The sequence below is a fragment of the Hippocampus comes genome, unplaced genomic scaffold (assembly GCF_001891065.2).
Source record: "Hippocampus comes isolate QL1 unplaced genomic scaffold, H_comes_QL1_v1.1 scaffold39, whole genome shotgun sequence".
Taxonomy (NCBI): Eukaryota; Metazoa; Chordata; class Actinopteri; order Syngnathiformes; family Syngnathidae; genus Hippocampus; species Hippocampus comes.
Genome location: NW_017842054.1, coordinates 1,135,549 through 1,148,548, shown reverse-complemented (window position 1 = coordinate 1,148,548; position 13,000 = coordinate 1,135,549). Strand labels below are relative to the sequence as shown.

General features: G+C 47.1%; 1 protein-coding gene across 2 annotated transcripts in view; it reads right to left on the bottom strand.

Annotated features, from left to right (window-relative positions):
• LOC109510239 (uncharacterized) overlaps positions 1-8,268 on the bottom strand; it is a 29,711-nt gene extending 21,443 nt beyond the window's left edge. Inside the window, exon 1 of one of the 2 annotated variants that reach the window (XM_019860417.1) lies at positions 7,199-8,268. In XM_019860417.1, the coding sequence (XP_019715976.1) occupies positions 7,199-7,315 (117 nt within the window). In that variant the 5' untranslated portion in view covers positions 7,316-8,268. The remainder of the gene's footprint in view (positions 1-7,198) is intronic. The other variant, XM_019860418.1, reaches the window with a different exon arrangement.
• Positions 8,269-13,000: the final 4,732 nt, after the last annotated feature.

Here is a 13,000-nt window from a genome sequence, read left to right as displayed (position 1 = left end):
CGCCACACACACACACACACACACACACACACACACACACACACACACACACACACACACACACACACACACACACACACACACACACACCCACGCATGGCTGCGGGCAGCAGATGGCTCCTCAGTCATGGCTGATGTTTCACACATCCACAGAGTTCCCGCCACACGCACGCTCGTCATGTCGCATGCACCACACACACGCACACACACACACTCACACACACAGAAGGAAGGAATTAGCCTTTATCTAATTTATGGAGCGAGGAGCCAAGTTGTTTGAGTGAGTTCAAGGCACACACACACATTTATGACAACAACTCCACACACATCTACAGTAATAACCACAACTAGCAATAACTGTGCATAAGTCCAGTGCAGAAACAACATCTGTGAACACACACACACACACACACACACACAACAATAGCAACTACACACATACCTGCAGTGACTACAACACCCTTATCTACTCCACAAAAAAACAACAAAAAAAATCTTCACTTGTGACGCGGAGAAAGCGGCGGTACATTTATGACTTGGCCGGGATGGACGTTGCCGCGGAAACGTGTCCGCCGGGCTCGCCAATATTTGGGAAAGGTGTGAAAAATTCCCAAATGCCATTTGGAAGCATCTTTCCTGCTAAAAGTTTCGGCTCATGAGTCAGGTTGACACCGCAGGCGCTTTTCAAACCGAGAAGACTCATCAACACGTTTGCCGAGGATGAGACATTCATTAAGACCACATCATTAAGTCACAAGCGACAGCATTCTAAAAGCGGCCATGCTTGCTAACTCGGATCATAATGAACCTACGTAGGAAAGGCAACAGAAAAGTTTCTTTGACCCCTTGAAAGAAATGTGAAAATAAAAGTTGGTGTTGACAACTTTTGCCAAATTTCAACGAGTAAAAAAAAAAAAAAAATGGCCACGCATGTAAATTGTGATGAAAAAAATCAAGTCAAGTCAACTTTATTGTCAAATGTGCTCTATGTGAGCACAGATGAAATTTCTTTCCTCTCAACCACAGGAGAGAGAGGAGCCGCTGCGGGTACCCGTGCCGCCATCAAAATCCAGCTGTTCTGGAACCCCGTGGGCGTGTCCGCTGAATGCACTCAAACCCCGCCCCACCCAACCAGTTAATCAAATGCAGTACCATGACTACCACCTGAAAAAATGGATGCTATTTCATCGAGCATCTTTCTTATGATGACACATAAACCAGAAAAAAATCCAAAGGCTGACTTAAAAAATAAAAAAAAAAAGGGAAAAAAATCCTCCCTCCCTCCCTGTACCGTGCTTGCCCTCACGGCAGACGACGAGGCACTCGAAAGCGGCTCCGACAAGCGAAGCCCAAGTGTCCATGCTGGCTGTAATGTCGGACTTTTCTTTTCATAAGAGAAAGTCCTTCCTCCATGTTCTTCTTGCTTCCTCTCAATGTCAAGCATGCACTGACAGGAGACCATAAGGCACTCCACAGTGGCTACGAGAGCCCAAAGCCCCAGTCCACTCGTCGGGCTTTTTTTCCCCCTCCTATCCCACACCTTTTCCACTCCTTGCTCTTTCGCCTTCTTAAATCAGGGCCACAACGAGGCACTCTAAAGCTGGCACGCCAACTAAACTGAAATGAGGAAAAACAGATCGACATTATACCTCCGCAATTCTGCAGTTCTCACTATTTGCACAATTTTAGCAAGAATCGTCAAAGAATTTGCATTGAGAAACAATTCACCGTCTCGAATGAATCGCAAAAAAAAAAAAAAAAAAAAAAAATCATCTGATGTAAGCCGACTAAATGTCGCATTTTTTTCCCTTCAGGAAGAAAAGAAGTGACAGCTGTGTGGATTTTCCATTAATGCTGAGATTATGGCATTGCTGATGATGTGTAATCAGTTACGAGCGTAATCCTCAGAATATTAGTTGAGACTACGCTCCCAAGGTCAAGCGCTCTCGCTCTCTTGCACGCACACAATTTTGCTCTCTCATCGTCCGTCTCATTTTGGGCTCTTTAAAAAGTGTCGAGTTGTGGTGAGAATTGAGATCGGAAAATCTCCAATTGGATAACTTTTTTTTAGGGGGGGGGCAAAGTCCATTTGAGGATTAGGATCATTTATTAGTGGGAAGGGGGGCGGGGGGGGGGCGGAAAATTAATATATAAAATATACATTTGCGGGGGGGGCGGGGTCTGATTGAGCCATGACTTAGCTCGGTAATGGAGGTCAGGGGAGGAAATGGTGAAAATCAAAAAGCGACATTGAAGACTTCATGCAGTGTTTCTCATCTTTTATCCAGGCAAGGTGCATATTTTACACCCAGAAAAAAAAAAAAGCTCATGGCACACCAACCAAGCAGAAATGTGACACGTACACTGCAAAGCTAATTGAACCACTTAGTAGGAATAAATAGCAGAGCCTGAAAAGTAGCTTTTTTTTTTTCTTAGGCCCATGCCAATTCTGATATTTGACAAAAAATAAAATAAAATCTGATAATCGATGAATCTGCCGATTATTTTGAAAACTTATATTGTGATATTTGTTAAACTTGACAACAGAGAGGGATTTTCAAGTACAAACATAAGCCCCCCCTGCCCCCCAAAAAGTATCTTGAGCTGATGAAGTTTAGCTTTGGCTTTAGATGCTGAATATGAGCACCATGATCACACCGAGTGACAGACTCGCATGTCAAAACATGTCCACTTTGACCGAGTTGCGTTTGAAAGATCCGATGGATGGACTGCAGAGACGTCAACTATTTTGACACCGAAAACGCACAGGAAGCACAACGACAAACCTTCTCATCCTATATATGGTGTCTACTCCCAAAACTAACGTCTTAATGGGCATGTGAGAGGATGACTAATGTCCTGTCGGTCATGCGTGTCCTTAACCTCCAGAAACAGCATTTCCTGTCTCACGAGAAAGTAAAACGTTGGCCATTTCACCGGTTAGGACCTTCGTAAATGGAAAATCATTTTCAGAGCAACAATGTGAAATGGGTTCATTTCCTGCGGCAAACCTAATGATGTGTCACGGCGCAGTGGTTGGGAATCACCAACCTAATGTATATTTAAGATGATCTGGAGTCAGCTCCCACTTAAAAGGCTCGTTTTTTTTTTTTTCTTTTTTTGTGCTGCGCAAACACATGTCAGATCTCAGCGGCTTATTTGGAGGCGTGGCGCTTTCACGCCGTTTCATCATAGGCCGCCCGCGCCGACGGAGATAAAATTAGTCGGCGTGCGCACGAGGATCCAAGGTGACTGGCGGTTGTCGTGTGCGCTTGTTTGCCAATTAACTCTCGCCGTATATATCGCGCGCTATTCCGGGAAAAGGTGACGGACGCAGCCGTGGGTTGAAATCACTCATTATTGCTTCACTTCTCTTCTTCAACTTGTTCGCGTCATTACTTTGACAGCTTTAATGTCTTACTGGAGAACTTGCGCCAAAGTTTTTTTTTTTAAAACACTGATTAAGGGGAGAGTTTGCACTTTTAAAACTGTCAGCTCGATTTGACTTCACGGGAGTCTCTGACCAAAGCCACGTCCTCGCACGAGCGTGATTCTCAAATATTCCTAGAATGGCAATAAAATGCACGGTCGGGAGATATGGTCAAAAAGAATGCAGCGCCAGTTTTGACCTAATAGGTGTGCAGGCGATGCCAAGATAGTTTTAGCGCTGTCTGGTTAGTTAGCCAGCACTGCTACGCTGCTAGCATGATCCTTTTGGAGAGGGGTGGCGAGCTGCTAGAGTAGTACTAGTGAACCGATTCGAGGGAAACATATCATCGTATTTATGTCACAATTGATTCTCGTTACGGGCCCGGCATATTTAGCGCTAAAGCTAAGGCTAAGGCTAATGTTAGCACGTATCCATCAGTTGCAACAGCAGAACTTAAATTTAACCAATAAACATGTGAAATGGACACACTGGGAGAGGCACCAAAAAATAAATAAAAAAAAAACACACTCAGCACCTTTAACGGGTCGTAAATCTCTTGACAGCGCCCCACTCTCACATCGCTTAACAACCTCTCTCTCTCTCTCACTCTCTCTCGCCCTACTCTGGCCCAACCGCAAGGCCAAGAATCCCTTGGAAATGACCGCCTTGGTCCAAAGCGTTGGATGGTGGCGGCGGGAAGAGGAAATGGAGCCTCGGGAAAACGTGTCAATAAATCAGTGGCAACCACGTCAGCAGGGCACATTTTGGAAGCGCTTAAGTGGCTGTTTAAAAGCTCGTTAGCAAGCGATGACAAAACATCTGCTGCCGTTTCAGCAGTGGGGACTTGACGTCTGCATGACCAACATCCACGCCACAAGAGGGCAATCATGAGATCATTCATGAAAAGATGTCACTTTTTTGAGGGGGGGGGGCATTCAATGTATTCCTCGACAACAGGACCAGTTTCACTCTTTTAACAAGGAAAAAAAAAATTCTTGTGGCATGACTTTTTTCTTGGCAAAATACAACTTCTCGAAAATTTTGTGAGCTCACCAAGTGGCAACTTTTATGTCGAATTTCACAAAATGTTCAATAAAAACTCTACTTCTCATGTTTTCTCTGACAGAGGTTTTTCCCATAAAATGTCTTTTTTTTCGCCATTTGCCAACTCACTTTTTTTTTTTTCCCGTGGACCAAAACTATTCCCTGAAAAACTCCCCGATTCGCCATCAAAGTGTACTTAATTTCATGTTAAAACACGACTTTTTCTTGACGAAATATAGCATGACTCAAAAATAAGAGTTTTGGATTTTTTTTCCTCCCCATTTAAAAAGAACCATGACTACAAACCGACATACTGGTCATTTTCTTTTGTCGAACATCACATCTATTTGCTGAAAAGCGATTTCTTTTTGCACATCCTGCTAGTGGCTGGGCGAGGCTCCAGCTCGAGCGCGGCCCTGTACAGGACAAGCGCTGCCAAAAATGACGAGGTGAAAATTGAACTTTATCTTGTGAAAACGTGACTTTTTCTTGATAAAAAAAAAAAAAAACAAAAAACAACTTAGTTCTCACAAAATATTACTTTTTCAATGACAAAAAAAAATCAGATTTTCTGTGCCACATTTCTTTTTTTTTTCCCCTTCAACTGAAGAACACAACTAAAACCTGCAGCTTCTAAAACATCACGTTAGCAAAGTGGAGGAAAAATTAACAAGAACAATTCTGACTGCCAAACCTAACTTATTCCTTGATAAGAACCTCTCCACCCTCTCCAAAAAATGGCATTGTTGAGCCAACTTCCTGTTCAATTTTGGGCATGGAGTGCAGAGGGGTGAAAGTAGTATTGGGGGGGGGCTCATTTTTTCAAATGCACCACGGTGGCACGAGCAGGTGAGTTTTGCGAGCGTCCTGTTGGCGAGCCTACCAATGCACGCTTGGAGGAGTTTGCAAACACAAACGTGACGACATTCTCGCCGTGTCTGAACGCGAGAGGTGCTTTTCATCAAAACGTTTTTTTCTCAAAGTTGCGATGATTATGCCTGGCAGCTCATCGAAGGAGCCCCGGCGCCAGGCACTCGGTGCCAAGCCAGGCCGGGCCGAGACTCGACCAGGCTGCCGAGCGTGGCGTCGCCACCGCCGCCGGCGAGCCAGCAGAGCGCTTAGCTTAGCGCCGCCCCCCCCCTCCTCCCCAGCCCATCTGCCTGCCTGCGCCTCCAGTCAATTAAGCAAATGGAAGCGGCAATTAATTAACTGTGCAAACACTTTGATTAGAGAGCTGACAATCAAGTCAGGGGGCGGGGCCAAGTGATGCGGATGCTGACCTCATGACCCGGGGGCCGTCACGCGGGGAATACACGTCACCGAACGCACCTTGGGGGCCCGCTAAATTACTTGCAATGAATTATTGACGAAGCGTTTAAAAAAAAAAAAAAAAAAGAAAAAAAAAGTGCATACTTGCGCAACAAAAACTCAACAAAGCGAGATTTTCAAGATTGGAAATCAAGGCCAAATGTGCTTGTCGCGTCTGCCAACATGCCGCAGCTTTTCTTGGCAGCCACTTTTTGGGTTGAGAGCATTTTGCTACAAATCTTGATCACATCAAGATTTGTATTTTTCGATTCCTCCATATGCTTGATCAGCCAGTTCGCATCTGGCCCAAGTCATTTTTGACTGACTGTCGCAATATCAATCAAAACTGGCAACCTTTGCATCTTTCTCGAATGTCAGTCATCCGAGCAGGTTACTGTCATGCCCAACTGGAATCTTCAGGTTTATTGAATTTGGGGGAACACCACCCACCCCCCACCCCCCCTCTCCCATTTTTTCGACATTTGTGCTAGACAATTTTGAACATTCTGTGTCATTTGGCAAGCCTGCTGTGCCTTGTGTACTGTTCCTGATGGATGCAAGAGGAGCAGCGGTCGGACGCCCTGGCCGGAGGGCGTCACTGATCACATCAAGATTTGTATTTTTCGATTCCTCCAAATGCTTGATCAGCCTTTTTTCGCATCTGGCCCAAGTCATTTTTTACTGACTGTCGCAATATCAATCAAAAATGGCAACCTTTGCATCTTTCTCGAATGTCAGTCATCCGGGCAGGTTACGGTTATGCCCAACTGGAATCTTCAGGTTTGTTGAATTTGGGGGAACACCACCCACCCCCCACCCCCCCTCTCCCATTTTTTCGACATTTGTGCTAGCAAACTGACAATTTTGAACATTCTGTGTCATTTGGCAAGCCTGCTGTGCCTTGTGTACTGTTCCTGATGGATGCAAGAGGAGCAGCGGTCGGACGCCCTGGCCGGAGGGCGTCACTAGGGTGGAAGGCACAGAAAGTAGCGCAATCTTCCGGCATTCGGGGCTACGCGCACTTGTTAACCGAGGTCCGACGTTGCGCCTTTTTGGCTGCTGGCATATATATATTGATGAGATCACGCCACAAGTTTTAACGATTAGTTCCTATTTTGCATCTTAATCCTGTTTTTTTGTTTTTTTTGCTACGCCTTGAAGAAAAGAGGAGTCATTACTCCCCCCCTCAGTTCCCCACAATAAAGTCTAACCCAACGTATTTGCTGGGCTTTACATCTTGTCCCAGCCGTTCCTTACGGAAGGATTGAACCTGACACGCAAAAAAAAAGATGAGTGATGATGCACCTCCGAATCTTGACTGTTAAATTTGAAGCAGAGTTGGGCGGTGGGCCGCGATAACGTTTCATTGATGCGTGAAGGTATCGGGAAGGGCTTTCTTTCAAAAAACTGCCGTACCGTTTGGTTGTTTTTGTGTCCTCCGGCTCCGATTGGTCCTCGGAACACCCCTTTGATGCTCCTGAGCTGTCCGTCACGCAGGTGGGTGGAGCTGATCACGATGTAGTAGCACGCCATTGGAAGCTCCTCGCCGACTTTTCCCGGACTGGCGCTGAGAGCGCAACGCGCGCCGGCCCTACTTGAGTGGCATCAAAAGAGAAGACGAGAGTTGACTCCCCCTCGCGCTGCCGCTTCGGCTGATGAATTCTCTTTCTTCGGCAAGTTTCTCCTTGAAATATTTCACAGGTCTCTTGTCCTAAATGCGCCTCCTTCTTTTCGTCCCCCTGGCTTCGCGCCCCATCTTTCGCTCAGGGCTTTCTCCCAAATGTTGCCACCGAGTGCCCCGGTATGCCCGCTGCAATCGCGGCTCCCTCTTCTCCTCCGTCCACACTTTTTCCTCCGCTGCTGCTGTGTCCTGTCAGCGTGGGCTCAGAGAAGAAGAAGAAGAAGAAGAGGAAGCATGGGCAGCATTGTCAGCGTGCTGCCGCCGCCGCCGCCGCCGATGTGTTCTCCCGGTCAGCTTCCTGCGCGACGTTCCGGCCGCATGTGTTGAGCGGCCGCGCTGATCTTTGGCTGCGCGGCCAGCGGAGGGCTTTGCTCCCCTGTTACCCGCTGTTACCATCTGCCCTTTTAACGCATGGAGTGCTGACGCTTGCTCTCTCTCACTCTCTCTCGCTCGCTCCTCGCTTGCCATCCCCTCCTCTCCTCTCCTCCTCTCTTGCCGCCTTAATCATCTCCAGCTCCAGATTTCCTCCTCCTCCTCCTCCTCTCCAGCCGAAGGAGACAAGCTCCACCTACCGGCAAGCAGGGAAGCGGTGTGGAGAAATTCTCCTCTTATTTCAAGCCTACGGAAAACTGTTTGAGCATTAAGGTCCTTGTACGAGTAGGAGCAGTTTGCCCTGCTCACAAGTCGGACAAATAGTTGGATAATTGCATGTGATGCGTGAAGACAAAAAAAAAAATGGCACGAGCTGACATTTGTGCGCCACTTTTGTTGTGCCTAGAGGTACGCGTTTTTGAGATACTGGACGATTTTCTTTTTTTCTTGATTTTATTTTTTTGCCTCGACTTGCAAACGCAAATAAGGTGGCAGTGAACTCAAGCAAGCAGCGGTTTGGCAGATATCGGAACAGTCTTCAAAAAAAAAACAGCCTTTGGGCTCTTTATGGTCACTCCCTGTTGAATCGAAGTTAAATAAATGAATAAATAGTAAAAATAAAAGATATTTTCCACATTGCGTGTGACAATCAACTACATCTGCATCACGGTGCCTTAGCTAGCTTAATGCTAACACACAATGGAAAACACCATACGCGGGCTAACCCAACGAGCACCGATGCCCCTTTAGCCCTTTCAGTCTCCGATATTTTGAACGGCATGTGGACAGATAAACCAGTACTCACAGGCACATATTCTTGGTCCTCTGTAAAACAAAAAAAACAGACAAACAAAACAAATCCGACTGATATTACTCTAGCTTTACAGAGGAGCTGAGGAAAGTGGCCCTCGAGGACCGGAGTTGCATGCCCATGATTGCTTTAATGCCTTGCATTCTTTTTCATTCTGTTATGATCTCATCATCCAGCTTCTTATTCAAATAACGCATGCTCGACATGACGTACGTTGTCCTTTTTTGGGGTGGGAGGCTGGAAAGGATGAATGGTCTTTCTAGTCATTTCCATGGGGAAAGATGATTTGAGATGAGCGCTTGGAGTTTACGAGAGTGGTCGTGCAGTAAATATTTCAAGGCAACCAACCCTGCAGGGACTACTCGCGACGCGTTAGATGTTAAATTGTCTAACGTCACGAGGGATGCAATGTGCTTTGACTTCACCAGCCACATGCAGTTGTCCCACTGGTATGCCGAAGTTGCCCTTGGCGGGAGGACAAGGCAGGTACGAGTATATGGATCTTAAGATGGCTCTCCGGGATATTGAAAAGATGCGGCAAAGGCTGGCCAACGGGAGCGGCCGCTTCGCATCTGAAGGCTTGAGCCCGAACAAAACATGCCTTTCTTTGATTTGTTCTGGAAGGAAAAATGCCACGAGGCATCCTCCGACTGTTTATGATCCTGAACATTCTGCGGCAGATGAATCCATAAAGGTTCCCGCCGGGTATCTGCGCCTCAGCCCGTGTTGGGATACAACACGCGCGACGCCTGCTGCTACGTGAGCACAACCTACGGTACGCTCGGTGCCTTGTTGCCGTTTAACATCCGCCACAACGTCAAAGGACATGCGCTTGTCGGTTTTAGCCTGATAGTTTTGAACACAAAATCATTTGCGATGCTTTCAGAGCATGTCGCTGTGCTCGCCGTTGTGTTTCTTGAGGTAAGAAAGTCAGAAGGCAATTGCATGACTCAAAAAGGCGAACCCGAGCAGAAAGCTTGTTTTCTCCACATTTGTGGTTGAGCCGACCCATAAAGAAGATAAAAAGATGGACTCTTATTTTGGTCGTGTGGGTGCTTACGTTGTCACAGAAGACCAAATTCTGCGGGTCTTGCCTCAAAATGCCCCGAAAGGGAACGGCTTTGGAATTCTGCTTTGGAATCGGCCGGCAGCCAACAAGTTAGTCATTGGTTCAAATGTGACGCGGGGAACCCGGTTGACAGCCGCGAGCTGACCGGGATGTTAGCTCGTAAAAGGAGGAAGACGTGCCGCAACGCCTTCCCGTCCGCTCCAGCGCGCACACACCGGGGCGGTCTGCTTTGCGGTCGGTTTTGCTAAAGCGTATTCTGGGAAATAATTGTCGGCGGGAGACCATTTGCTTCCTCTCTGTGACCGCCGGCGCAACGACTTTGTTGCCGCGGCTGAGAGTTTGAAACCGCACAAATCTTCTAAGCCTAATGGGAACTTTCTGAAAGCAGACAAGAGAAAGCGCGCAAATTGCTCTTCTGGTCGTTGGCTCTTATTAACCTTTCGACAGGACATCATTAACGTGCACTCACCGGCCACAACATTAGGAACACAAGCCCTCCATTTTCCCGCCCCGGTGTCACGAGAGTGACGCTCGAGCCTATCCCGGCTGCTTCGGGGCCAGAGGACGGCTGCGCGCTTGGACCACATACCACAACTAGGAAGGGTCCGAGAAGTGGACAAGGGAACTTCCGATCCGACGTGACATCAGCTCAATTGACAGGTGCCACTTGGATCCGTCAAATCGTCGCTTAAGCGCCATGGGTGACTTTTGTCGGAGACACGGCGTCTTGAAATACGAGCGGACGCTTGACTTACCGTCGCCACGGTGCGAAGCGGAGGGCGTTCGCCATCTTGTCGAGGTCACCTCCATCCCGTCGTGGCTGCTTGAGGCCCCGGCGGGGAGTCCCGCTGACAAAAAGAAAGTACAGCAAAAAGCGCATCAACATTTCCATTTAAGATGACCGGAAGCGTCTTTCATTTCTCTGCCCTCTGGGCAGCCAAGTATTATCTAAAAGCAGAGATGGTTTAACCTGATGTGCCGTTTCGGCATCGTCGGGGACAAAAATACGTTGCGGAAAACGTTCAAACTTGTTGTTGACCTGTGTTACCTTGAAACACGTCTACGGCGTCCCGAAACAAATCTCCAAATTCACTTTACAGGTTCTCTAAGCATTCTGGACAACATTTGTACCCGGTTGAAGAATGGTGGGCTGCTTCGCAAATCCCCAATACGCCCACAAAAATCCAGGCCGGATGACAAACAAACCAATAATTGGGAAGGCGGCTTTTATTTTACGCTATTTATTTCTTTTTTATTTTTTTTGTTGTCGTCGTCGTCGCAGTGTTGAATTGCAACGTTTGCGCGGGGAGTTGGGCCGCGGCAGGATTGTCGGGACGCCTCCCCGGAGAATCTCTCTCCCTCTCTCATTCTCGCTCTCTCTCATTCTCTGTCTCTCGCTCTCTCTCACACACACCGAGCAAATACTGCTGCAGAGCGTCGAGGAAAATAAAGGCCACTCTAAGCGGCTTATCTGATGAATTTCCCTCCCGTGATCCACGGCTGTAATAATAAGCTTAAAAACCTCCCCTAAGCGCCGCTCGATTCATTTGACACAAATGCAAATGTTGCCCGTTTAACTCCTTGCTGGGCTCGCTATTTATTTACTCTTTGATTCTCTGTAAACGGGCACATTATGGAAGGGGTAAACATCGGTTTGCCGGAGCGCGTGGAGGAGAGGGTGGGGAGGCTGTTTGCAAGATAAAGAGGAAAATGTCAAATACGCACTTTGCCAGTGTTGTGCGACTTCAACGAACGCCCGCTTTATTTAATAATACATCACACGCACGCTGGGAGCAATAAGAGCGCGCACGGCGGCGGAGTGGCAAGCCTGAAGGAAAGGAAAAAAAAAACATATTTCTCCCTGCGACAGGGGCACCGTGTTTTGCTGCTTTACGATAAGAGTGTGTGAACTCTGACACGCTCTGCTGAACCATGAGATGGTCCAACATGGTGGACGGAGAAGACTCGAGCCTTTTTCATTTGAAAATCCTCCTCCGTTTGACTGCAATAGCACACTGAATTAAAAAAAAAAAAAAAACATTGACATACTGCGGTTAGGAAGCATTTTAAATCGTTTGTCCGCAGTTTCCTCAAAAAAAAAAAAAAAAAAAAGGCCACGATATTTCAAGGTATCGGGGTATCGCAAGATGGTCAATACCAGCCATGGGATACTGAAGCAAGTCTTCTTGGCCAGTAGTAGGCGCTACACTGCACTGATTTCACACAACTGTCAATCACCTTATGCGTCCCGGAGGAAAGGTCTTTGAGTACAATTGTCTGTCACCGTCTTCATAAACGTTTAAAACATCAAAAGTACTTGTGCGATCGCTACTTGGTATTGGCGAGTAAACGAGTGATTGACCATATTGGTATCGGTCCGGAAAAAAAAAGGGGCAAAGAACAATCCTACTTCCATATCTATCCAAATACGATCCATTTCTTGTGTTTTCCACAGATCCAAACTTTTGGTTGGTCTGCATGTTGTCTGTCACTCGGACGCATTATGAGCCAATTTCGAGTGTTGAAAGTCGCTTGAGAACCGAACTTTCTTGGACACAAACTGTCTTAGATATATCGTAGCGCTCACTCTGCGGGAGCCGTGCGATTTACGTCGCCTCAAGATTATTAGTATTTTTAAAACATTTTTTAAAGGACAAAAACGATTGAAAATAGCTGGGTTGGATACATTTGAGTAAGGCCGTTAAAAAATGGACGGCTTCAATGCTTCGGTGCCGAACGAACTGGTCGGCCGATGCGATGTGTGATGCCTTTCGGCCAATGAAAATGCAGCTTAGTCGGCGCATGTTTTTTTTTTTTTTTTTTTAATTGCATCACGCATGGCTCAGAGACGACTTTGAGAAAATCCTCCAAGGGAATTTGGCCAAATGAGCCCCAAGCAGAGGCAGCTATCCTCGACAGATGGGTGACGCTAAATCGCCCGAGCCACCTAAATGTGGGCGGAGCACGGTGTCAAAGTGAGCTGGAGGCATTGCGCTTCTAATTTATGGAATTCAATGGCACGCAGCTTCAAGTTAAGGGCACGAAACGAATGGGAAAAGTCACAGTCGCGAGTCGCTAACGCTGCTCTTAACGCGGCGAGCGCTAGCATGTGCGCGTTAGCAACATTGGCGTCTTCGTGGGGGCCGCCACAGGCCGGTTGCAACATCTGGGGCGGCTGCTAAGTCGCCTCATGTTCAAACACTATTGATTGTTCTTTGATCCCGAATTAATTATTCAGGCACATTTGCGGGAGGGGCAGAAATTTGATCCTGGGGTGAAATGGCT